The 25,395-nt window shown below is 33.8% G+C and overlaps 2 protein-coding genes across 4 annotated transcripts; both read left to right on the top strand.

Moving 5' to 3' along the window:
- The first annotated feature begins 1,045 nt into the window (after positions 1 to 1,045).
- On the top strand, positions 1,046 to 8,950 carry LOC139503309 (uncharacterized). Of its 2 annotated transcripts, none has more exons than XM_071293072.1 (2): positions 1,046 to 1,160; positions 6,442 to 8,950. In XM_071293072.1, exon 2 carries the CDS (start codon positions 6,554 to 6,556, stop codon positions 8,501 to 8,503), a length of 1,950 nt encoding a protein of 649 aa, XP_071149173.1. In that variant the 5' UTR covers positions 1,046 to 1,160; positions 6,442 to 6,553; the 3' UTR covers positions 8,504 to 8,950. The 2 variants fall into 2 exon arrangements, with proteins under 2 accessions (XP_071149173.1, XP_071149174.1); XM_071293073.1 differs by having other exon boundaries at positions 1,137 to 1,293.
- Positions 8,951 to 14,393: 5,443 nt separating this feature from the next.
- Positions 14,394 to 24,574, top strand: LOC139502500 (alpha-2C adrenergic receptor-like). Of its 2 annotated transcripts, none has more exons than XM_071291982.1 (2): positions 14,394 to 15,033; positions 22,369 to 24,574. In XM_071291982.1, the coding sequence occupies exon 2, from the start codon at positions 23,163 to 23,165 to the stop codon at positions 24,546 to 24,548; it is 1,386 nt and encodes a 461-aa protein (XP_071148083.1). In that variant the 5' UTR covers positions 14,394 to 15,033; positions 22,369 to 23,162; the 3' UTR covers positions 24,549 to 24,574. The 2 variants fall into 2 exon arrangements, with proteins under 2 accessions (XP_071148083.1, XP_071148084.1); XM_071291983.1 differs by having other exon boundaries at positions 14,396 to 15,045.
- Positions 24,575 to 25,395: the final 821 nt, after the last annotated feature.

Below are 25,395 nucleotides of genomic sequence, written 5' to 3'. Positions count from 1 at the left end.
GACTTCAAACAACGAAATATTTCATTCGTTTTGCACCTATATGTTAAGATAAAAAAAATAACGACGTTTTTGTCTACAATTGTCTATCCTGTTACTGTAACCATAGCAACAATAGTAACAGGATAGACATAACAGGATAGACAAATTTCTTCGTTTTTGATTGCTGTTGTGAAAGAACTACTCCCTTTGGTAGAGTGATTACGTTTTTCTATTGTGAATTTGGTTTCCAACACGTTATTGCACTTTTTACAAGTATACTGTTGGTGTATTTAATCAAAATTGGTGGTAACAGCATAGACATGAAAAAAAGTACGCTATATTTTTTTTCACTATATGTCTTGAAATTTCTTTTCTCTACACTGTCGTTCAAGAAACGAGGCGTTTTAAATGTAAAGATTACTTTACACTTTTGAGATCAACACTGACTGATTCAATATTCATAGGGAGAATAATTTCACGGCTGATTTAAGTAGCGGTAACAGGAAAGACATGAACCTCCTGTACGCAGATTCAATTTAGTTTGTAGATAATATGTTACATACAATGATATTGAAGCTACGATTTTTCGTTAGAGTAATATTAAACGTTCTTAAAAAGTCCCTTTTGCAGATATCAAGGCGATCGGAAAATCGCAAAAAAATCATTTGAAATGTGTTTTTCTGACACTGTACGCAGACAAATACCCCCAAAATGGGTCTTAAATGCAGTTTAATCTTATCAAAATAGATGTAAGGTGTGTTTATTATTAATGTTCTGAATCACAAATCCGACAAGCTTTCATTTAAACCATTACAACTGAAATTTCCATTAGAAATAAAAAAGTTAGCATGGGTGTACTGAAAATTCGACATTTTTTGAAAACGACCCATATGTGATTTTTTCTGTACCTTAACTCACGGCTGATGAACTTTGAAGACATTTCTGCCAAAATTATAGACTAGTGAATATAAAATCATTATATCGATCCATGTGTATCCGATAATGATTGCTCCCTTCACATTAAAAAGTGAACACGATTTCCTTGACCTTTTGTTTAAATAATATCATAATATTGGTCGTTCGGTTTAGAAATTTAAATCTTTTAGGTGTCAGTACTAATTATACGCCATTTTTTTTATTGAGTGAACCGTAGCCGAGAAGATATACCTGAGTCGAGACAGGTAAAATATTATATTTATATTTAGAATATAATAGAATTGATATTATTTCCAAATCAAATGTTGCATGACAAGACTGATGATGAAAATATTGCATTACATGAAAATTCTGAATAACTAGAAAATTTAAAAATTAGTGAGTATGGCACTGTTGTATCTACTTTGTCGGTGTAAATTTCACACAGAAATATAAATACTTCAATTGATTATGGCAATCTACTGTTATGACAACATAATATTGACATGTAATATTATTTAACGATCATATATATGAGGGAGTGGACAGGGTCGAGGGAAAAAACTGCTGGAAAGCGGGATTCAGGGTAGAGGGAATTTGAAGTTTGTGTTTTTTTTTGTTTTTTTTGGGGGGGGGGAGGGGGAGGGGGAGGGGGAAGTATGGCCCTACTATCCACCCCTCTTATATTGGAGTAAACTTATACCAGTTTGACATGTTAAAGTTGAACATATCGTTTTCCATCAGTGATGTTTTGAAGTCTAGATTTTCGAAAGTATTTTAAAATACTGTGAGGGCAAATTTTAGGACGATTATTCAGTCTAGTTCGTGTGGACATCTTCTGACTTGTTTTTACTTTAAAGTCAAATAAAGATAGATGTATGCATGATTTGATATTTTTAACCTGAAGCAAAAACGAAATACTTATTGAATTAGACAGAATTCTTCTGTCCCTATGATAATGCATGTTTCCTAATTTATGTTTGCTTTTTATCGATTTTGCTATTTTCTATATTTGTTTAATTTATTCTTTTGTGTTAAAAAAATAGATAATAGCAAATAACAAAAGCAATAAAAAGCAAATGTAAATTAGAAAATATATATATGCATTATAGGGTGAAATAAATATATAAATAATAGAAAATAGCAAAAGCAATAATAAGCAAATGTAAATTAGGAAATATATGCATTATAGGGACAGAAGAATTTGGTCTATTATTGAATTAAAATGTGTGTACTTGCAACCCAATTTTAATCAAAGTAAGTTGTTTGAGTGTGTAGATCATAGTTTACCAGGTTGGAAACAACCCCTCAATTTGATGACTATCCCTTTACATTTCAATTCATATCAAATATTTTTTGGTACAAAACACTTTTTAGTACAAATGAGCACATATGTATATCATTTGAAGAAACTTTTCCCAAAGAATTATACATCTATCTGGTATTACATGCTTATAAAATGTCTAAGATTTTTGTAATATTCCTTATATCTTCTTTATTATTAAAAATAATGTGACTACTCTTTTAGAAAAGTTATTCCAAATATAATGAAATTTTCCCTTTTCAAGTTAAAATATCTAAGTTTTTCATTTTTCTTTTCTACAACAGTAAAATGACCCTTTGTCCGAGTGACAGTCCATCATTTAAGGGTAACCCTCATTTGGGGGGTTGTTCCCAACTAGTTTTTAGAATAGAAATTATTGGGCTAAAATATTTAAAAAAAAAGTCGGGAAAAGGGACCAAAAAATGCCTATTTCCTCCATTCTTCACAAACGACATCTATATATCATGTATATCATTCAAGAGTAAATCGGAAGAATTGTCTAAAAACAGTCGTTTTGTAAATATTTGATTTACTTTCAATTTATATATTTGTGCGTATTGCTGTATGTGTTTTTAATTCTACATTGGCCAGAGGTATAGGAGAAGGGTAGAAATCTCACAAAACATGTTTTACCCCTCCGCATATTTATGTCTGTACCAAGCCAGTAAGTAGCCTCTGACCTTTGTTAGTCTTGTATGATTTTTAATGTTAGTTCATTCATATGTTTTGCAGTTTAGTGTGACGTCCATTTTCTTTAAACTAGTACACATCTTTGTTAAGAGGATAGCTGAAGCCCGCCTCCTGGTTGGGGATTTTCTCGTTGTGTTGAAGACCCATTGGTGACCCTGGGCTGATTTTTTCTTTGTGGTCTAGTTGGGTTGCACTCTTTTCGACACATTCCCCTTTTCCATTCTCAATTCTATGATTCTCTTGATACATGTAATACTTACATTCTTATTGAAACTAAAATACTTAACATATTTATGTAGGTAAAATTAAAGTTAAATTAGTGTGATAAGTTAAAGCATAGAAAAGGTACATTCAGTACTTATGAATGTCATCTGTACAGTTAAAGATCTAACTAAATTGCCTATTTAGCTCTATTCTAAAGTCCCCCTTTTATCCTGCACGTTTGGCCCATTATTCTTTATTATGTAAACTCGATTCAGACCCTCATTTAGAGCAAATAATCTAAACAACAACAAAAAAATACATTAGAATATCTTAATGATAACTTCTAACGTTGTCCCTGACCTTTTACCTGTTTTTATATGTTATTATAGATTTTACATACACCCCTTTTTATTATCAAAAGCCTTTTTCTATACTATACAAAAACTTTTACACGATTGTGTGAGCTATCGCAAAACAAAAAAACAAACGCTGTGAATTTAAATATGAAAGAAATTGATAATTTGATAATATAAAATAGTTTTTTTTTAGAGAGAGTTCACCCCCCCCTAATTTAATACCTTACCCTATACAAAATCTTATATAAATACACGTCTGTGCATACTGTCGCAGAATAGTCGTTACTTTTTAAAACAATAAAATGAACTTTTTTTATGAAAACAGATTTTAAGATATTTGAACTCCCCCTTTTGTAATCAAATACTTTTTCCTATACAAAATCCTATACACCTTTGTGTATAAAACTCTCGCAAAATACCCGTATTTACTTTCACAGTTAGTTGATCAAGTTTAAAAACGTAAGTCTGACCCACGAATTCACACACATTATTTAAAGGTACGCTAATCACTTAGGTATACAATAGGACAACTATTTTGTGTATGAAAAAGATTATTATTTAATTTTGGTTTGCAAACATTGTGAATTTCAATGTAAGCTAGATTTAAATATTCAAACCTGCAATTGTGTTGGCTCGATCAACTGCCAACACAAGTTAAGGATAATCCAATATACACTTTTAACCTCATTTTACAGACATTTTTAAAACTTATCTTTTATAACCAAGTATAGAAAACATAAAATGCATATAGGCGCGGTTACAGGCAAGTAGATCGGTTGGCGAACACAGTCACACACAATTAGGCATAAATTTTAAATAAAGTTATAAATTCAACAAATTTAATCAACTTCAAACAGTAGTTTTTTGGTTGTTTCAGAACAAATATTTATTTATTTCTCTAAATTTGGCAGACAACTAGACGAATGATTATCATATTTTTTAGTATGCTTATTTGGAGCTTGGTACTTGGGGAGAGGACACATTTATTTTAGCCCTCCCATTTTTTACAAAATCCGTTGAGTTTTTTTTTGTTTTTTTTTCCATTAATTTCAATTATTTTCCCATTTTATTGTGTAATATGAACTTGTAAATATACAAGAAATAAAGTATATTTGCTATAATCAATGCCAACTTTACTAACCACAGTGGTCACTGATACATTATAAAGATATTACACTACATTTGTATATCAGAGACTTGGAATTGTCATTTCCCCAAGAACCTATGATCAATTCGATATTTTCAACCGTTTTGGTGGGTCGTGGGTTCGAACAAAGACTGGTCGGCTGGGATTCAGAACGGGTAGGATGATTTGTCTTTCTGCGTATTGTTACCTATATAGTTCACATACCTAACACGTTAAACATAAGACTTACCGTGTCGGGTTGGTTCCAAGCAAGGTTTATATTTCACATCACATTATCTTACTCTCGTCCTGAATATCTATTAAAACTTGTCACTGGACGTTTAACAGTCATTCATCCATTGAATTCAATATTGGAATCAGATTCATGCAGAAATATGTAAAACGCAGTTGCTTTGTGTAAATATTTGCAACTTTAATCAAATATTTTAGTATTGCAGTCTTTTTTTCTAAATTCCAATTTATCATGATCATTCAATGGATAAAGTATGTATACATCCAAGTTGTTCGTCTTTTGAATATTGTATTTGATTTCTGAACGTTTCTATGAATGATTGATTGACCGTTCTTATTGTTAAACGTCCAGTGACAAGTATATATCATGAAGGTTCAAGGAAAAATCTTTTTACCAGATAAAAAATGTACGTGTAAGTTCTGCATGGTCAGTCGACAGAGAGGGAAAAAAAAGGGGGGGGGGGGGGTAAATGAAGTTGCACTGGAAAATTATGGTATGTTGCATGGATAGGAAAACCACTTGCCTATTGATAGATTAGGGAACGGACGGTTAACTTCTAATTAAAGGGGGTGGGTAGTATGTTTTTTTTTCCTAAACAAATTATCCCGGTACTCTGGTCAAGCAGATAGCAAACAAATTTCTAAATAAAGATTTCCCCCATACCGTATAGTGTTTAATTTTGAAAATAATAAATTGATCGAAAGTGTCAAAAAACTTCAAAAGAAATATGTTCGCGTGCGCAAAAAAAAAAAAAATTTCTGACTCAGACAAAAAAACATAACCCCTCCCCCCTTTTGAAGTTAAATGATTGTTCCATAAGCTAAAGGCCACTCAGAGCGTGACACGCACTATACGCGGGGCATCAGAGTTAACATGTGTGTGCACTTATTTATCCCTCAGAGGCAAACGTGCGTTCTGCTTTAACATGATTGCTTTTACTACAGAAAAGAGGGAGGTTAAGGAATGACAATATTACAATACAAGGCCTTTTGGATTATGTTTAAGAACCGACTTTACGAGACCCTCACGGTTATTCAAAGTCGTGACACATCACCGTTATAGTGTTTATGATGTCAAATGATTAGGAAGCAAACATGTCTAGACCCTGCATGTTTAAATTGATCTTTTAAGACATAAATGGGTTTAGATACGGTGATGTTCAAAACGCAATTAAAAGTTCATGTCCATGATTTTACTAGGAATGTAAGTCCTAGGACAAATTTTCTTATGAAAATAATTCCATAGCTAGTAAAATGTCTGGTACTTATTTTACTAGGAAAAATTGTCTCAAGACTTGTTTTTCAAGTAGTTTTTATTATTATTATAACAATTATTGAAATATATATGCATGATATATGCCCCTTGTGGGCCCTTAATTGGTAATACAATGTATATAAATAAACTCATTATAGAAAACAAGACTACATTTAGTATATACGCCAGACGCGTGTTTCGTCTACAAAAGACTCATCAGTGACGCTCGAATCCAAAAAAGTTAAAAAGGCCAAATAAAGTACGAAGTTGATGTATCGTATCTTATCATAATATTGCACTCGTTTTTTTATGTCTTATATTTGATAATTTTATTTTCCAGTTAACATTAAAGTAAAGAAATACACAGAGGCGAAGTCGAGGTAAAAATCTGCACAGGCGGCGGAAGACAAGAATATTCTTCATCCGTATACTGGTACTGAGTATCATCAAACATGTTTCCATTGAGAGTCGTTCGACGTCGACTAGCACAGTTAATAAGGAACTATAATCTTTTAAAACGTTTAATTTTGATTGGTGGAATATTTATGTTAAGTAGTTATTCAATTTACCACTTGTATTGGGGACCCGGATACATGTCTTACGTACACGGAAATATTTGGGCAAAGTGTATGATACCCCAAGTTAACCCATTCGATAAGGAAATTATGAAATTTTACTGGAAACCAGATCCAATTGTGTGTTCTAAGGAAACTGACTTAGTTTATTTCGACTATAATGCAACGTTGCATATAAACAAAACAAGGACACGTGGAAAGATTGTCACGTGCAATTACCAAGAAATTAAAAGGCATAAAGATGATAAAACATTAGAACTTGGAAATGAGGTTTGGTTTAATAATTCGGTGATAGTGAAAACTGATTTTGTAAATGTGAATTGTTTTATTAATAAGAAGAAAATATACAGTCGATTGCATCTACAAGTGTACCGATCAGACAAAACTATTAAAAAGAAGAAAAATGGCGGAAAAAATTATAATATTCTCATGTTTGGATTAGATTCTGTGTCCAGGTTAGCAGCAATTCGAGAGCTTCCGAAAACTCTTAAATATCTCGAAACCAATTTAAGCGGCTATGTTTTAAAAGGTTATACGAAGGTTGCTGATACAACGTTACCTAATCTTGCTCCGGTCATGACCGGACATTATGCCTTTACCAAGGAATTTCCAGTTATACCGAATCTGCCTTATGACAACCATCCATTCATTTGGCGAAATTTTTCAGCGCTAGGTGCCGCCACGTTCTTTTCGGAAGACTGGCCCCGATTATGTACATATAATTTAGAGACCAGTGGTGGAGGTGGTTTTTCAAAGCCCCCAACAAATCATTATATGAGACCATTTTATCTAGCTATTAACGAAATGAAATTATTTGAAGCTCCACTAGCAGACGTGCTTCAGTTTTTCGAAGATAAGAATTTTAAGCTTCGAGACAACTCGTATTTGTGTTACGGGGATAACCCAATGCATGTATTAGCCATTGAATATTTGAAAAGATTTTTAATAGCATATCGTCATGACTTTAAATTTGCGAAAGTGTGGAATAACAAACTAAGTCATAATTATGTTAATTTTATCAAACTTGCAGATGACGACCTATTAGATCTTCTTATTTTTATGAAAACAGAGGGATTTTTAGATGATTCTTTTCTATTCTTCATGAGCGACCATGGGTCACGTGTCGATAAAATCAGAAATACACCAATCGGAAGGCTAGAAGAACGACTACCATTGATGTCTGTTGTTATTCCAGAACATATAAAACAAAAATATCCGAATTTGCATGAAAATTTGGAGACTAATATAGATCGATTAACTTCCCCTTTTGACATTCATAAAACAATGGTTGATATTCTTAACGAAAACTTTCAACCAAAGGAAGTTGGACAACCTTATCCAAGAGGAATTAGCCTTTTTAGACCAATACCGGAAGACAGATCTTGCGCAAACGCAGGAATCGACGAACATAACTGTGTCTGTTATTCATCAGAAAAAGTTGAAACAAAAATGCCAGTTATACAAAAACTTACTTCGTTCGTTATATCCCACATAAACGAGCAACTTCCGAAAGATATTTGTGCAGATTTAAAATTAAAGAAAATTCTCGCAGCTAAGAGAGTACACACGCACTTAACTTACGATCAACAGACTCAAAACAAGAAACCCCTTTTATACTTTTTCTACAAACCAAAAGACGATACTCGGGAGCGTTATTTATTAGTTTTACAACTGAGTCCAAGTGATGGTGTTTTTGAAGCAACCGTAGAACACCAGAATGAGAAAGACTTCAATATCTTAGGGGATATAAGTAGAACCAACAGATATGGGAACCAGTCTTTATGTATCCATGATATGCATTTACGGCACTACTGTTACTGTAAATAAATCTATTCAGCGATATAAGTAGAACCAAAGATACGGAAACCAGTCTATGTGTGAAAGTGATATGCATTTACGATGCTTCTGGTACTGCAATCAATTTTAAGGGATGTAAGTAGGACAGAAAAACGGTTACCAGTAATCGAATATATATGAATGCATTTACGGTATTACTTTTTTTGTATATTAAGATGACTGATTACAAACATAAAACATTAAGGAGTATAAGAGTAAGTGCACACATTCATATATCAGAACAGCTATTCTACAGCTACGTCAATACCTTACTGGTCGAGGAACCGATGTATTAGTTCAACGACAATTCATGCTCGCGACCATTGTCAAAGTAAAGTGAGAGAAAAACAAGAACGAAACCTGATTTCGAAGTTAACATATAAAATGTGATTTTTGATGACAAGTTGAACAGTGTTTTGAATAAATAATGTTGCTGTGTCATTTCGTTGTTTTATTTGACTTTTCCATTGCATTTAATGGGATAGACCTTGGTTCAGGGATACAACTATTTTTGTTATTTTACTTTTTTCTTTACATCAGTGATGCTTTTGTAAAAGGAAAATTCATCAATGTATTTTAAGGTTTTACGTGAAACAGATCGGAAATATTCTAAGTAACCTAGAAGCTTCGACTATATTTATGAAAATGGTTGACACAAACGTACTGATGATTTTAAGAGTTATTTCCCTTAACCTAGGTCGACCTCCTTAAGAGTCAGTGCTTATGTTGTGCTATAACACCACTCTGCATGATTAAAAGAAACGTTGAGTGATTATCATAACCTCGCCGCATTCTTTGACCTAAGCAAAATTAATAGCCTGTAATGCAATGGTTGTCGTTTGATGCACTCTGTCATATGCAAGTCATAGGTATTACTACCCGGCGATAGCAGCGGCGGAAGCGTACACTCATTGTGTAAAGTTTTATCGTTTAGAAGACCCGGATGCACCATAGATATAAGAAGATGTGCTATATATGCCAATGAGACAACTCTCCATCCAAGTCAAAATAAACCATTATAGGTATACAACACGAAGCCTTGGCTCACACCGCACAGCAAGCTTTACAGGACCAAAAAATGACAAGTGTAAAATCATTCAAACGGTGAAAACAACGGTCTTTTCTATAAAAAAAAAACAACAACAAAAAACGAGAAATGAGAAACACGTATGAACCACATCAACAAACGACAACTATTGAACATCAAAATCCTGAATTAGGACAAGTGCAATTAATTGCAGCGGGTATAAACGTTTTAATGGTACCAAACCTTCACCCTTAACTCTCATCACAACATAGAATGACACACTATAAAATATCTATGGAAAATGTTTGAATCAATCAGAAGACATACCTTGTATATATGATGATATGTTGATACCTTATGTTAAGAATTTCCCGTCTCTGGTATATCCACTGTTCTTGATTCGATTTTCATGGTTCAACGACTGCTTGAAATAATAGTATTTTTGTCATGTGAATATTTCACTTACAATAGTAGAAGGATGCATTTGTAACTATATTTATTATACTTCACGTTAAAATGCCATCTTTTGATTAGCTAATACGAGGGTGTAAATTTACTCTATCACATGGCTGAGCAGGTGACATTTTTTTTTAATGTTACCCTCTCGTCGAGACCAATCAAAAATCGATAATTTAAAGGACAATGACTGAAATTACAGCAAGTAATTAAATACAATGCTTAAATTCTACGTTTTGGCTCAGAATTTTTTATGAATCTGTTAAAGACAATAATGAACTATCGTAGATGGGGCATAAAACCCTTTTCAGTATGAAAATAACTAGAGACTCTAAAGAGCCTGTGTCGCTCACCTTGGTCTATGTGCATATTAAACAAAGGACACAGATGGATTAATGACAAAATATTGTTTTGGTGATGGTGATGTGTTTGTAGATCTTACTTTACTGAACATTCTTGCTACTTACAATTTTCTCTTTCTGAAATAAACTTGGCCCTTTAGATACAGAGGAACATATTTTGTAAAAATTTTCAAATATTTACCAAATTAATGAAAATTGTTAAAAATTGACTATAAAAGGCAATAACTCCTTAAGGGGTCAACTGACCATCTATAGTAGTATTCAAGATAATAACCAAAAACGGCAAAATTTCTTTAAAAATTACCAATTGGGGGCAGCAACCCAACAACCAGTTGTCCAATTCATCTGAAAGTTTCAGGTCAGAGAGATATTGACTTGATCAACAATTTAACCCCTTTGTCAGATTTGCTCGAAATGCTTTGGTTCCAGAGTTATAATCCAAAATCTACATTTTATCCCTGTGTTTTATTTTTATCCATGGCAGCCATCTGGACTGGTTGGCTGGGTCACCGTCCGCACACATTTTTTTTTAAACTAGATACCCTAATAATGGTTTTGGCTAAGTTTGGTTGAATTTGACCCAGTACTTTCAGAGAAGATTTTTGTAAAAGATAACAAAAAATTAAAAATTGATAAAACATATTATAAAGGGCAATAACTCCTTTAGGGGTCAACTGACCATTTTGGTCATGTAACTTATTTGTAGATCTTACTTTGCTGAACATTTTTGCTGGTTACAATTTATCTCTATTTATAATAATATTCAAGATAATAACCAAAAACGGCAAAATTCTCTTAAAATTACCAATTCAGGGGCAGCAACCCATTAACCGGTTGTCCGATTCATCTGAAAATTTCAGGACAGATAGATCTTGACCTGAATAACAGATTTGCTCTAAATGCTTTGGTTTCAGAGTTATATGCTAAAATCTACATTTTACCCCTATGTTCTATGTTTAGCCATGGCGGCCATCTTGGTTGGTTTGCCGGGTCGACGGACACATTTTTAAACTAGATACCCTAGTGATGATTTTGGCCAAGTTTGGTTGAATTTGGCCCAGCAGTTTCAGAGAAGAAGATTTTTGTAAAAGTTAACGACGACGGACGACGGACGCCAAGTGATGGGAAAAGCTCACTTGGCCCTTTGGGCCAGGTGAACTAAAAATGTACATATACTTTTATATTATAAAAATATTAGAATCGCCCAATTTAGAGATAATTACCTGAATGTCTCCTAATTATTACGCCCGTGCTTTTTTCGGGAGAGGCCAAGGGGGTCATCCGCGTGCCAGGTTAAAAGAAATTGCAAAATTTCACGCTTTATAACGCCAAAAGGTAAAATCCATCTTTTATTCTTTGTAGAATCGGCTGTTTGTAATATTTACATTAATAGCGAGCAGATGCCTTTAATTACTTTTCAATATGTCTGACATGAAGCGTAATTATATAATGTGCTGCAAGCAGTGAAAATGTAAAGGTATGTCATTCGAGGGTCAAGAGGGGAGTCTTATATTTCCAAAAAGTGAACGTGGAAAAGAGTATCATTTTGGAAGTGCCATTATCCAAACAGAAGACCACTATTTTTTTACAAATTTTGGTGGATTGTCCATTGATTGCTTTTATTTTACAAATATTCATCAAACAGCAGAAATGTTTTTTTTTTAAATAGTCGTTATTTATCAAGTATACATTAAACAAATCATATGTCGGAGTCGGACTTCGCAATAGCAAATACGAAAACTACATAGAATGAGAAAATTTGATCAACGTCAATGCAACCAAAAACCCGGTGCTCCGGGAGGGTAAACACTTCTCGTTTCACATTTTGCACCTGTCTAACCAATATTAACTTTGCATTAGGGAGCTGCAGCCTAGTTTTGGAAACATCTGACCTAATTTTATAACTCCAAATTAACATTCAAAGTGTACCATTTAAATCGTACCAGCTTACCACGTGTTTCAGTGGCGGGTCCGGGGGTTGGAACCCTTCTTGTTTTGGACGATCAGTGCATTTATATGGGGACATATAGTTGAAACTTCCCTCCCTTTTTTCTCCTGGGTTGGGAACTCCCTTTTAAAAATTGCTGGACCCGCCCCTGTGTTTCTAATAATGCTTTTATTATAATTTACGTCTACGAAAAATTAAAGCAAAATTTTTCGTAAATCGACTTAAAAAGACAAATCAAAGGAGAAAATAAAAATCGAAGAAATCGCATAAACATCAAAGGCAGTGAGATCTGATGTGTCGAAAACTTCCCCCACCATGCAAATCACATGCACTTAGTCAAACTGTCATCCTCGGGAATATAATTATATATGTATGAAACTACTTTCCTGGTATCTAGATCACGAAAACAGGACGCAAGTGAGGTTAGATATAAAAACATTAGACAGAACGAAACACCAAAAACCAAAACCAAACAGCCATAACGGAAACCGATTAGTGTCAGGGTGGAGTTTTATTTTAAGTTGTTATAACGACTTAGCTAATCTAACTCGTTATAACGAGTTAGCTAAGTTGTTTTAACAAGATAAATATGTTAAGTCGTTATAACAACTTAGCTATAAGTCGTTATTACGGCTTGAAAATAAAACTCCACCCTGAAATTAACCGTCTTCTGTAGTACGACCGTACTGTTCTACGTCAACTTTCCTTAGAGTTTTAACCTTAATTTGAGCGTAGTTTAAGTCGAACATGCGAGTACAAATCAACGTCCATAAAAATGATTGGAGCTAAAAGTTACATCTGGATTTAATCATCGACTTTAAAAAAAAATTAACGGGGGTGTCGTGGTAGCGTATTCATCTCGAGTGCGATAGTTCTTGGTTAAACCAAATACTAGTACTTGGAAATTGGTATTGCTAATTCGTCGCTAAGCACGTGTATTTTGAAGTAAGAGTAAACGCTGATGTGCTTGGAGTCAGAATAATGTATTTTATTAGATGATATGCCTTCCTGCGGACTGATAACTTGTAAAATAGAACGTTCGATCAGCCTGTCGTTCGAATACAAAGCAGAGTGAATTTCCATATCATGATTGTTCTCGTCCCGAATATGCATTTAGTTTGCAATTGCCACTGGACGTTAAACAGCTAGTCATTCATCCAGCCATCAAAAAATATTCTACAGGTCTAACATAAAAACGCGAAACCATTGGTATTTTTGAGTTCTATCCTAACTATTTTTAGTTCCTGTCTGTCAAGCAAACCTGATAACCACACACTCTGCCTAACATTAGCAGCATTTATTGGCCACAGACCACAATTAATACCTCTATCAGTTCTTTATAACTTTTTGTCTCATTAAAAAAATTGCACCGAATCTTTTTGTCAAATTTTGTGTGTGTGTAATGTACAGTACTAGTCCAAAAATATATCCAAAATTCAGAAAGATTGCAGTCACACATCCTACAAATTTAGCCAATACACATCCATATCCCTATTGACAAGTCAAGAGATGTTCCGAAAACTGTAAATATTACCTTTTTGCACTTGGCCTAATCACTCATTCCAAATTAAATTAGTTAAAATACAACATCCAAAAATTTATTTCACCTCTCGTCTTTCATTTCCACCAAAAAAAATCTAAGAAATGAGTGAGGAGGGGAAAGAATATATTAAGGAAAAATACACTCTAATTAAAGGGAACTATATACAACGAAAAGCGGGGTAATTAATTGTGGTCTTGGGCCTATTGCTTCACGTCTCATTAGCAGGTGGGAGACCGAGTTGACTATGTTCTATAAAATTATCTCATGTATACTTACTTCAATAGATTCATAATTGCAGATGTAGCTGAAGAGATTACTTAATGAATACCGGGTTTTCCTTTGAATTCATTTTTCATTATTGGAATATGGAATTGATATTAATAATGGCATATTTTCGTTTCTATATGATTCAGAAAATTTGTTATCCAAATTATTGTCAGAATAGTGTCAAAAGGGGGGCGAATAAGGGTCGATTGCATCGCGTATATTAAGAACATCCCGTCGCCTACCTCCGGTTAAATACGAGCAGACGATATTGAAGCTTAGCAGACGATATTAAAGATGAGCAGACAATAGTAGCTCTTCCAAAATTTTCAAGTTATTTGCATAAGATGCCAAACAATGTAAACAAAGCTATCGACCTACTACAAAGTTTGTTTACAGATCAAAGTTCTGCATACAATTTATCATTTTAGAGCGCGAGCCTTTAGCAGCAGACAACGAGAACCATTATTAATTGATTCGACAAATGGAAATTTGATTAAAACTTCAAATATTGATGGAATAACATTAGTTTGTCTATGATGATCGTTTAATGGTTGTTCAGATTCATTCAACGCGGCGATATAACAATATATGTGTTAATTCATAAAAATCAGTGTAATAGTTTTAGGCGCTGAAAATTCTTTCATCGTGTTTTTATAGAGAGCAGTGAAATAGGCGATGAAAATATAATTATGGGATGTTAACTAAACTTAAATCTATCTTCATCAAAGAAAAATCAGAGATAAAAATCAATATTTTCACATTTTAGCTGCTAATTATTGAGATCGTGTTAAATTTAAGTCTAAGTGGTGTAGATTTCGCACGAGGAGATATTTAGAAAGATATGTGTGGGATGTACGTGTGAAATAAACAACATGAAAGAGGGAGTGTAATGTCAGATAGATATAGATATACATGCAGGTACGTACAAATGTAGGTATTTTTTTATCTTTCAACTAGTTCTTAAGAGCTGCATTATTTATACATTATATATTTCAAAAAATTACCTTCACCAAAAACCACTTCATTGAAAGTTTATGCTTCTTCAAGTATCAAAAAGAATATTTACATATCTACTTATTAATAGTCATTAATTCATTTGTTATTTTTTTGTTATTTATTTAAAAATGGTTGTTGTCGATAACAAGATATATAGGTTATAGAAAAAACAACCTTACTGTCAGCTTCATTTAAAATTGACCATCTGAGTCAACTCCAACTATTATTTTTGCAGTAACCATGGTAACTAATGTGATATAAAGGGAACCACCATTTAACTTCAATAAAGGGGGGTATGTTTTTTTCCTGCAAAAAATCTGATCCCCAATTTGATGAAAAAAGTATTGTGCAAAAAACAATTTCTGACAGACAAAAAAAAACATACCCCCCTTTTTTTTAGTTAAATGTTTGCTCCCTTAGTTTCAGACACAATAGAAATAACAATGCATGACTTCCATGAAATACTCGCTGCAGCAGCTAAACGTATATTATCGGTCTCATAGGCGGATCCAGGGGGAGCTTGGGGGCCCGCCCCCCCCCCCCCTTTCGTGGGAAAAATTTGGTTGATTATATAGGGAATCATTGAAGCATGACTGGAGCGGCCCCCCACCTTAGGTCAGTCAGCGGGCCCCCCGTAGGAAAAGTTCTGGATCCGCCACTGCGGTCTTCCAACTGTCTATTTCACTCTGCTCAGCTCTAGGTAATACTTTGGATATAGGGTATACAAAAAATGGGATCTAGCTGATAAAAAAAATGAAAAAAATGGGACGTAGGAAAAAAATTCCAAAAAAGCTGGATTTTGAAAATAGGCACCCCCATGTCACCCTCCTTAACTATAAACAAATCATGAAAAGTGTAATAAACATATGTGTCTAAACTGGAAAATGAAACAAATTAAAGAACAGCTACAAGGATGCATTGAGATCGAATCTTAAGACAGTAAACTAAAATAACATACTTGATATACATCTACAGCGTTATTAAACGATATTATCATATACTTAGACTAAATAACATATAAATTTTACCGTATGATAATAGCATTAAATTGACGTAAATTCCATATTTTTCGATTTGGTGCTTAGCGGGCTGATATGAAAAGTTTATCACATGCTTCGATTGTTATCACATGCCTTTCCGTAACGTTATCACATGGCATTCCGGTAATACTCGGCCAATTCCAGAAAATACTCCTCAATGCTACGTTTTCAGTGAAAAACATCACAAAGTAGTGTACAAAACAATTATTTGAATACTGGAAAATATATTGTTTAAAATAATAAAAAAAATTAAAAAATTAAAACAAAAACCAAACAAATTATTTAATAAATGCATTTTTAAAAATTTTCTGAAACATAATTTAGAAATTTTTTTTAAAAAGTTGACTTTTCCAAACAATGATCATTATGTATAATGTTGAATTATGTTTTTGTCGATTCGTCCATATTAAAAAAAAACTTCTCTCTGTTGAGGCATATAATAGAAAGATTTCATATTGAATGTATCAAATTTTGGGCGGCGTAAAGCAACCAATAATCAATCAATCAAATTTTGGTTCGGCCGTGAACTTTTTTACTCTTTAAACTTCGGGAACCACGTAAAAGGATCAATATGTGAATCTGTTATTTTTCTCTACTGTTGAAGCATATGATAAAAAGATCATAACATGTCATTTTTCATATCGCATGTATAATCAGCCCTCGGTCAATATCAGCCCTCGAGCCATGCGGCTCTTGGGCTGATAATACATGCAATATGAAAAATGCCATGTAATAATCTGATAGTAAAGGTGATAAGCACAGCGCGTGTTGCGTGAATAACTTTCATCGGACAGGCTTATTGCCAAACGTTTGGAACATGTGGAATATCATACACATAAAAATATTATGGAGCATAGACTAACAATTAAAAACCAATACAGTGTAACCTGTGTAATCCGACACACTGGGGTTACTGAAAAAATGTCGGATTAAGCAGGTGTCTGAATACTCAGGTTTTTTTCTGCAAGGATAGGCATAATTTGGACAATTGAAATGTGTCGGTTAAAGCAGCATGTTGGAATACTCAGGTGTCGAATTAGGCAGATTACACTGTACAAGAAAAACTGTCAAGAATAAGATTATAAAGTTGAAGGAGCATTAACTACGATCTAAACAAGAAAATAAAATGCGATTATTTTTGTTTCAGTATAAATAAAAGCGTTATTTTGAAATCATAGTTCGCCATAAGCAATCAGTTTAACTAATCAATATGGCTCCGAAATATCGCTGATGTTTTGTTAACATGAACGTCGGCAGTCTTCGGAGGTCATCTAAATGGTTATTCAGATGAAATCTGTACTAAAATACACACGAGATGCTAATAAATACTACCCGAGTCAATGAATTTCTAATTGTTTATTTTAGACTTTTTATAATTTGGATTTACGTTTTAGTATGTTATAAATTCTTTTTTTTTTAGAATTTGAGTCAAGTCGATTTACATGAACGTGGCAGCTTATGCCCCTTAAATGGGGTCAATAAAAAAAAACAATATTTTGAAAACCGATACCATTTGGGATTGTATGTACATGTAGCAGATAAAAATACCACTCCCCTTTTCCATTGAAAATTATACTTTTAAAAACAATCAAAGTAACCAGCTTATTCGAATTCGCACTCAGTGATCGATCTTTCAAATAATTAACTTTATTTATTCATGAAATGCACATTTATACCCCTGGGGGTTGAAGGCATATACAAACAATACAATACAATATACACAATGGAAAAATGAACATATTAAACATCATATATAAATGATAAAACAGTAATATTTATGCAGGCGTTGTGTCCACTCCCCTCAGTGCGTAAGCCTGGTAGTAAATGTCTCAATTGCGTTTGTTTTCTTCTTCTAAAGTCCAGTTACTGGCAATTCATCTCAAATTAGTACAAACATAATTAAACGCAATATCAGTTGATACTTTTACTTGTAATGATTTAGGATTATCAGCCGTCTGTATCCATATGTTGATCTATATCGAACAGAGTACCTTATCTCTTTCTGACTACCCAAAGAAAATAATACGGTTTTGTAAAAGACTAAAATTGAGAATGGAAATGGGGAATATGTCAAAGAGACAACAACCCGACCGACTGTCTTTCACAAAACTTAAAAACGAGCGGAAGTCTGGTCCAGATACACCTTATGAACTTGAATTTATGTTTTGGAAATTTTTTCTGATTGTAATCGTGACACCCCCCCCCCCCTTTTTTTCTTTTTCCCCTTTTTCGAATCGTGTTCCCCAGCATGATACCATTGGTCAATCTCCTCAGAAGTTCTTCGCTTCAGTTGTATCTATTGTCTTCGAATCAAAAAAGAATCCCATACTAGCCTATACAGGGTTTGTGTAGTACACAATCTAATTTGTGATTTTTCACCAATGAAAAGTATGTCATAATTTCATGAAAAACTTTAGATTTATACCATTGAAACACTTTATCACAATTGGATAAAATTCTACATCGATGACACTCTTTGTCGCACTTTTCTTGTAAAGATCATTATCTGTGTATGCTACATTCTAAACGACAGTATGGCGTCGTAGGACGAATGGTAAACAAGCGATAGTATATAAACTTTATACTAAAATTGTTTATACATTTAAAACTTATAAGTAACGCACATTACCACTAACAAGTATAATACAAAATGTGCACTCAAAAATTAAAACCAAGAATATATTATTGCTTTTTTTTCGGTAAATGGTAATTGTTTGAATATGTATGTAATATTAGCCACTGGACATTTAACAAATACATAAAATTCATTTATTTTATAAATTCCCAAATATGACAAGATAAGATCCAATTTGTCCAATTCATAAAACTTAATCAACTTTCTTAGGATATAAATTACATGTTGCGTATTTTAGATATTATTCGTACAATATATACAATCATATAAAAAGAAGTGGTATGATTGCCAATAAGACAACTCTCAATAAGAGACCAAATGACAAAAGAAATATAAGCTATATGTCAGCGTACGGTCTTCAACGATGAGCAAAGTCTATACCACAAAAAGGCCTCGAAATCAAAAATGTCACAAAATTTAAACGAGAAAAGTAACGGCCTAATTAGTTTACAAAAACATGACCGAAACGACAGGCTCCTGATTAGGGACAGGAACATACATACAGTGTGTGTCGGGGTTAAACATGTTAGCGGGATCCGTATCCCCCTGAACCTGGGACAGTGTTGTACTAGTACAACAGAAGAACGAACTATAAAAATCAGTTGAAAAGGCATAACTCATCAGATAGTTACAAATAGAAATACATCTAATGAAAACACAGATAGGACATGGCTGGGTACTTATACATGTTGAGTATCATATCCGACATATGGGGTTCAATGACACTCTCGCAAGTGGTTAGTTTGTCAAATAAAGCGGAAACAAAAAGATAATTTTATCTATTCATGACACAATATAACTACATGAGCGTGTACAAATTGAGTCAAAAGGGCAACGCATTTATTGATGTTCTTCATCTCAAAGTCACAAAGAAACAATCTTTTATCAAATAAACCATACCAATAGATATAGGAAGATGTGGTGTGAGTGCCAATGAGACAACTCTCCATCCAAATAACAATTTAAAAAAAGTAAACCATTATAGGTCAATGTACGGCCTTCAACACGGAGTCAATACCAGGAATTCTATGGTCGTACAAAAAAGATAATGCTTATATCTATTAATGACATAAAATCACTACATGAATAAATAATGGCAACAGTAGTATCCGCTGTTCGAAAGTCATTAACATGTTAAAACCGAATCAAATGGCCCGGGGCAACGTTAAATGAACAATACCTATACGAGTAATGTTAATAACGTACAAAAATAATGCTGCAAGTGTCACTGTTGAAGGGAATTATGCTCAGAACAACAGGGACACTTATAACATACTAACATAAAAAAAGAACAACCAGAGTACATTTATTTTAATGTAATGTGCCTGTCCCAAGTCAGGAGCCTGGAGTTCGGTTAATTCAGTGATTGTCTTTGCTCTATGTCTGTCATAATTGTTTTTTCGTTTGTTGTTTTAAGGAACTACCATTTGATTTTTATGGGTCGGGGTGGATGAGGGGGGGGGGGGGGGGGGGGGGGCTAGGATGAAATTTGAAAATTATAGGCAGGACAGGGGTTTTGAGTAAAAGAAAAGGCAAGATGAGCAAATTGGTAAAAAAAAAAAGGCAGGATGACAATTTATGTAAAAAAAAAACAGGACAAAAATTTTCCTCCTAGCCCCCCCCCCCCCTCCTTCCCCTAAAAATCAAATGGTAGCTCCCTTACTATAACTTGGGCTGTTGGTTTTCTCAATTGAACTGTTTCATTTTTTCCTGTCGCGGCCTTTTATGGCCGACTATACGGTATGGGGTTTTTCTGATTGTTGAAAGCAGAACAAGTGCCTATAATTGCATTATTTGAACTTTGGTGGATAATTGTCTCACTGGCTATGATACTAAATCTTCTAAAAAAATATAAGGGACGACATCAAAAGATCGATGTAGGATAACAAAAACTTAAATAGAATAGTTTGGGGGTGGGGGGGTCAACATTGCTGCAAGTTTTGTTAATCTAAAATCGATTTTACATATATCCCTATTGGTCAATCAATTTTTCCAAAATCAAGTTAAGAAGGGGTTGTGGGGGTCAGTTTTTTTTTATCCTTCATTGAACTTTTGATGTCGTCCCTAACATACAACAGCAATGTTCATTGCAATCAAATAGATATTATATACAACAGGAACACTAGGCACATAGATGATTTACATTTTATTTAATAAGAATAACATATAGATTGTAAACGTGCTGTTCAACAGAATCGAATGGAGCATAAAAAAAGACATCCAGGTGCAGGATTTTCTCGCTACGTTGAAGACCCATTGGTGACCTTCGGCTGTTATCTGCTCTTGATCCGGTTGTTGTCTCTTTGGCACATTCCCCATTCCCATTCTCAAGTTTATTACATACATCATGAGTGTTCAGAGCATAGACTCACATTAGTCTTACGACAGGACCGAATGAATCTAACCTACAACCTGAAAGCTAAAAAAATCATAACAGGAATGCTTTATAGATCATTATCATACCTATAACCGAAATATTCCGAGCATAACTATACATCTATACATGACTGCTCCTACCATAATTAACTTATATTAAAATATAATGACCACAGTTACAATTCAAAAGGGACCATCACGTCATTAGAAATAAATAAAGGACCAGCAAAAGTATGTGTCGACATATCACCATTGCTAGAAAAGAGGGACGAAAGATACCAGAAGAATAGTCAAACTCATATATTGAAAATAAACTGACAACGCCAAAACATGTTTGAATAGGCAAAAGCACAACCCTTCTTGGTACTTTAATGCTACTGACGAACTGACATATGAATACCTACAAACATAATTATCATCTTCATAGATAAATGATAAATCACAGCCAGCTGAAGCCCGCCTCCGTGTGCGGTGTTGGTGACTCATTGGTAGCTTTCGGTTGTTTTCTGCTCTGTGGTTTGGTTGTTGTATTTTCATTGGCGGATCCAAGGGGGGGGGGGGGTCCAGGGGTTGGAACCCCCTTTTTTTGGCCGATCAATGCATTTGAATGGGAGCATATAGTTGGAACCTAACCCCTTTTACTCTGGGTTGGGATCCCCCCTTTTTTAAATGGCTGGATCCGCCCCTGATCTTTGACACATTCCCAATTTCCATTCTCAGTTTTATTTTATACATTTCAACAAAATTTAAAAAAAGAATTGATCAACAACTGAAAACTAAACGGCTCGATAATGGCGATAAGATTGAGAATGGAAATAGTTTATGCTTCACATAATATTTCAATATCATTTATTAAAACTCACAAGGCGACAATTGATGGGTTAATGTTTGACTAAATTATTTTACTCATATCGGGGGATTATACAATATAAAAACAAATGTTTCACCTTTACGTCTCAGTTCGTCCTGTCATTATTCAAATTAAGTCATGTACAACAAAAAAAGCAACAACAAAAAAAAAAAAACAAGGATTTTATCATTTATAAAAATTGGTTTGTTATTCCGTCTTTAGTTTTCAATATTCTTAAATAAATTACCTTTTCATTTTATATAGAATTGAATGCACGATATACAATTATGTGACAACGGGGTTAAGAAAACTAAAATCGTCAAACTCGGATTAAAGTATATGTTTTTGTTTTGCAGATTAGGCACACATCGTGCACCGGAAGTATGAGATACTACGAAAAGGACATAAATTGTGTACAACATACCCGGACACAGTTTTCAAACATTAGTAACCAGGAAGATTTTAGTTAGTTTGAACTCTTAAAGTACAAAATTGCCATTCATTAACCAGCAACTTACGTAAATTCGACGTACACAAAATGAATATATAGCAGCTGCAATCACAACCTCTTTATTTTCTACTTTGGAATGTGTTTAAATATTCTTACAACTGTTTTCATCATTTCGCATACATCAAAAACGTCTGACGATATTCTCTATGTAATGTTTTGTTGTTTGTTTGTGTTAAAGGGTTCCAAAAATAACTATAGATGTACAAAGGACAAAGACATTAGTACCTAACCACGTTCCCTTCAAATGTGTAAATCAGCTAAAGTAATTGTTGTTGTTTTTGCCAGATATTAAAGTCATTGAACATCACGTAAACAATTCAAAGTGTACGTTCAATCGCGATTGGTTCGTCAAAAACATTTTGCATCTGATTATAAAACTACCGGAAATACAATATCTCATTCAGACAATGCAATCTGTTCACCAACTGAAAGTCTAAACAATTGCTACTAATGACATTGGCGTACGAACTATATTGGTTATGTTGCATAATGTGATATTGATAGAATTCATCAGTGGATATAACTGTTATCTGTGTGATTAAACAAAAACAAATATAAGTGACAGTTCTCGGGACAATTATCCTAACAGTTCTCGTGACAGTTCCAGTGTGATGTTGACTTTATGAAATAACGAAGAAAATGAATTATTCGATTTTATATTTGAATTCATCATTGAAAAGTGTGGACAGTAATTTAACAGAATCGCTTTCACTCTCGGAACTAAATTCACAGGAAGTATTCAAACGTCTGCCTGTAATTGTTTTTATTTCCATTTTGATACTTATGGGAACAATTGGAAATTTACACGTGCTTTATATTTACTACCGGAAGTTTAATCGTTCAACTTACAGGAATTTTGTGTTAACGTTAGCGGCCATTGATATCGTCAGTTGTACAATTTCTATGCCATTTGAAATATACGATGAATTATATCCTTATCTGTTCCAAGCAAACGTTGCTTGTAAGGTTTTCCGGTTTATAAATTTTACACTAGCTATTGCAACAGGATTAATGCTGGTGGTAATATCATCCGAAAGATATCGACGAATATGTCGACCATTTGGAAGTCAGTTAACAGAGAAACAATCAATTTATGCAATGATAGGAATCATCATATGTGCTTCCGGTGCATCACTTCCGGCGTTGTACGTATACGGAATAAAGACTACGCAGATACCGGGATATGATTCTGTTGGAACAGAATGCACATGGGGCGATCATATTGAAGTATACGTTGGATATATTTTCTATGGTGAAACATTGATGACGGTCATTGGGTGTATGATCGCTCTTGTTGTGATCTATAGCATAGTTGGGAAATATTTGTGGGACCATGCTCACAAAATGTCAAAAAACATGCGCACAAAGTATCAAATGAAGGAACCGATAAAACTCGATGTCATAGAAGAGGAAACTGCCGACCAGATCCGAAGGGCACGGGACTCTTTCCGTTCGATTAAGCAAAGTAACGAAAATGGTACGGCTGCTACAAAAGATGAAATGAAACACAATAAGTTAAACAAAAAAGCAAGAAAACTTGAGTTACCTATTATAAATATAAAACAAAACTCGGATGCACCAACATCGTCTGGGAACACATCACCAAACCATATACCAAAAACAAGTCTTAACTGGAAAGGACAGAACAAATTACAAACCCGCGACATGAAAGGATTAAAAAAAGCTTTTAAAAACGTAACTGGTCGCCCGGCCGGGGCGAATCCATTATTATCTAAACCGGAAAAGAGTGTTCCTGACCGAGAAAAACGCATCACTATAGTGCTTTTTACAATCACAGTTTTGTTTATTGTTAGTTTTCTGCCTTACATTGTAATACTGATATTATATAGTGCGGATGAGTCTTATGAGAAAAGTATGACTACTGTAGAACATGCTGTTTATTTAATAGGATTAAGACTTTATATGATAAACAATGTAGCTAATCCGTTTTTATATTCCAGTTTTGACTCTAAATTTAAAAAACATTTGATGGAAATTTATTCGTTTTTAAGCGCATTGATTTAAGATTAAGAATAAAACATTGTATAAAATTGTTTTTCGTTTTTATCATAAGCTTTTCAATTATATGATTATTTGAGATTGTTAGAAAATGAAATAAAACTCTGCAACCAAAAAAAGGAAAGAGTTCCATATGGCACCCACACTGTTTGCTTCGCATCACGGTGTGGAGCTATTAGTTGAAGAAGACATACACGCCATCTTGAAATTATTACTGATCACTGATTGGTTACTTTAGTAAGTACACCACTAATTCATGGTCCCATTGCTTTCTATTTTAAATTCCTCCGTTTCAAGCAGGCACACCTCTTTTGTTTTAAGTTCAAATAAAGTGGCAATCATTGCATTGCAAAGCAACACTTTATGGTGTCTTGTACTGACAAAATCAACATACCTTTAATTGCATATAAGAAAAAACTGGTTCCCAGAACTTCGAATGTACCCAAACAGATACTTCAGATCTGACAAACAGACAAAATGTACCCTCTTTTTAAAATTTGATGCAGTTTTTTTAATATTCAAAATTAAAAGTCAAAAAGTGTTCTACAATGATCACCAGTCCTTCAGCTTTCATTTGATACCAAAAATACCTAAATATTCTACATATTTTGAAAGTTACACTCATGCGTAGGAACTATTTTGTGTTAAATATGTACTACTTTCTGGTATGTGCTTTCTGGCCGGGCCCGAATTAGTGGTGTTACACCTTTATGATGTGGCCGAGAATCAGCAACAGCCTTTACAGACTTTTCTCGTTCAGGATAAGTCATTATAGAGCCGGAAAATTAACTATGTGTATATCAGTTCCGATCAACTGTCTTTAATTCATGTTCGTTTTATTATGCATATATTG

The sequence above is a fragment of the Mytilus edulis genome, chromosome 14 (assembly GCF_963676685.1).
Source record: "Mytilus edulis chromosome 14, xbMytEdul2.2, whole genome shotgun sequence".
Taxonomy (NCBI): Eukaryota; Metazoa; Mollusca; class Bivalvia; order Mytilida; family Mytilidae; genus Mytilus; species Mytilus edulis.
This window is presented reverse-complemented; position numbering and strand designations above follow the sequence as displayed.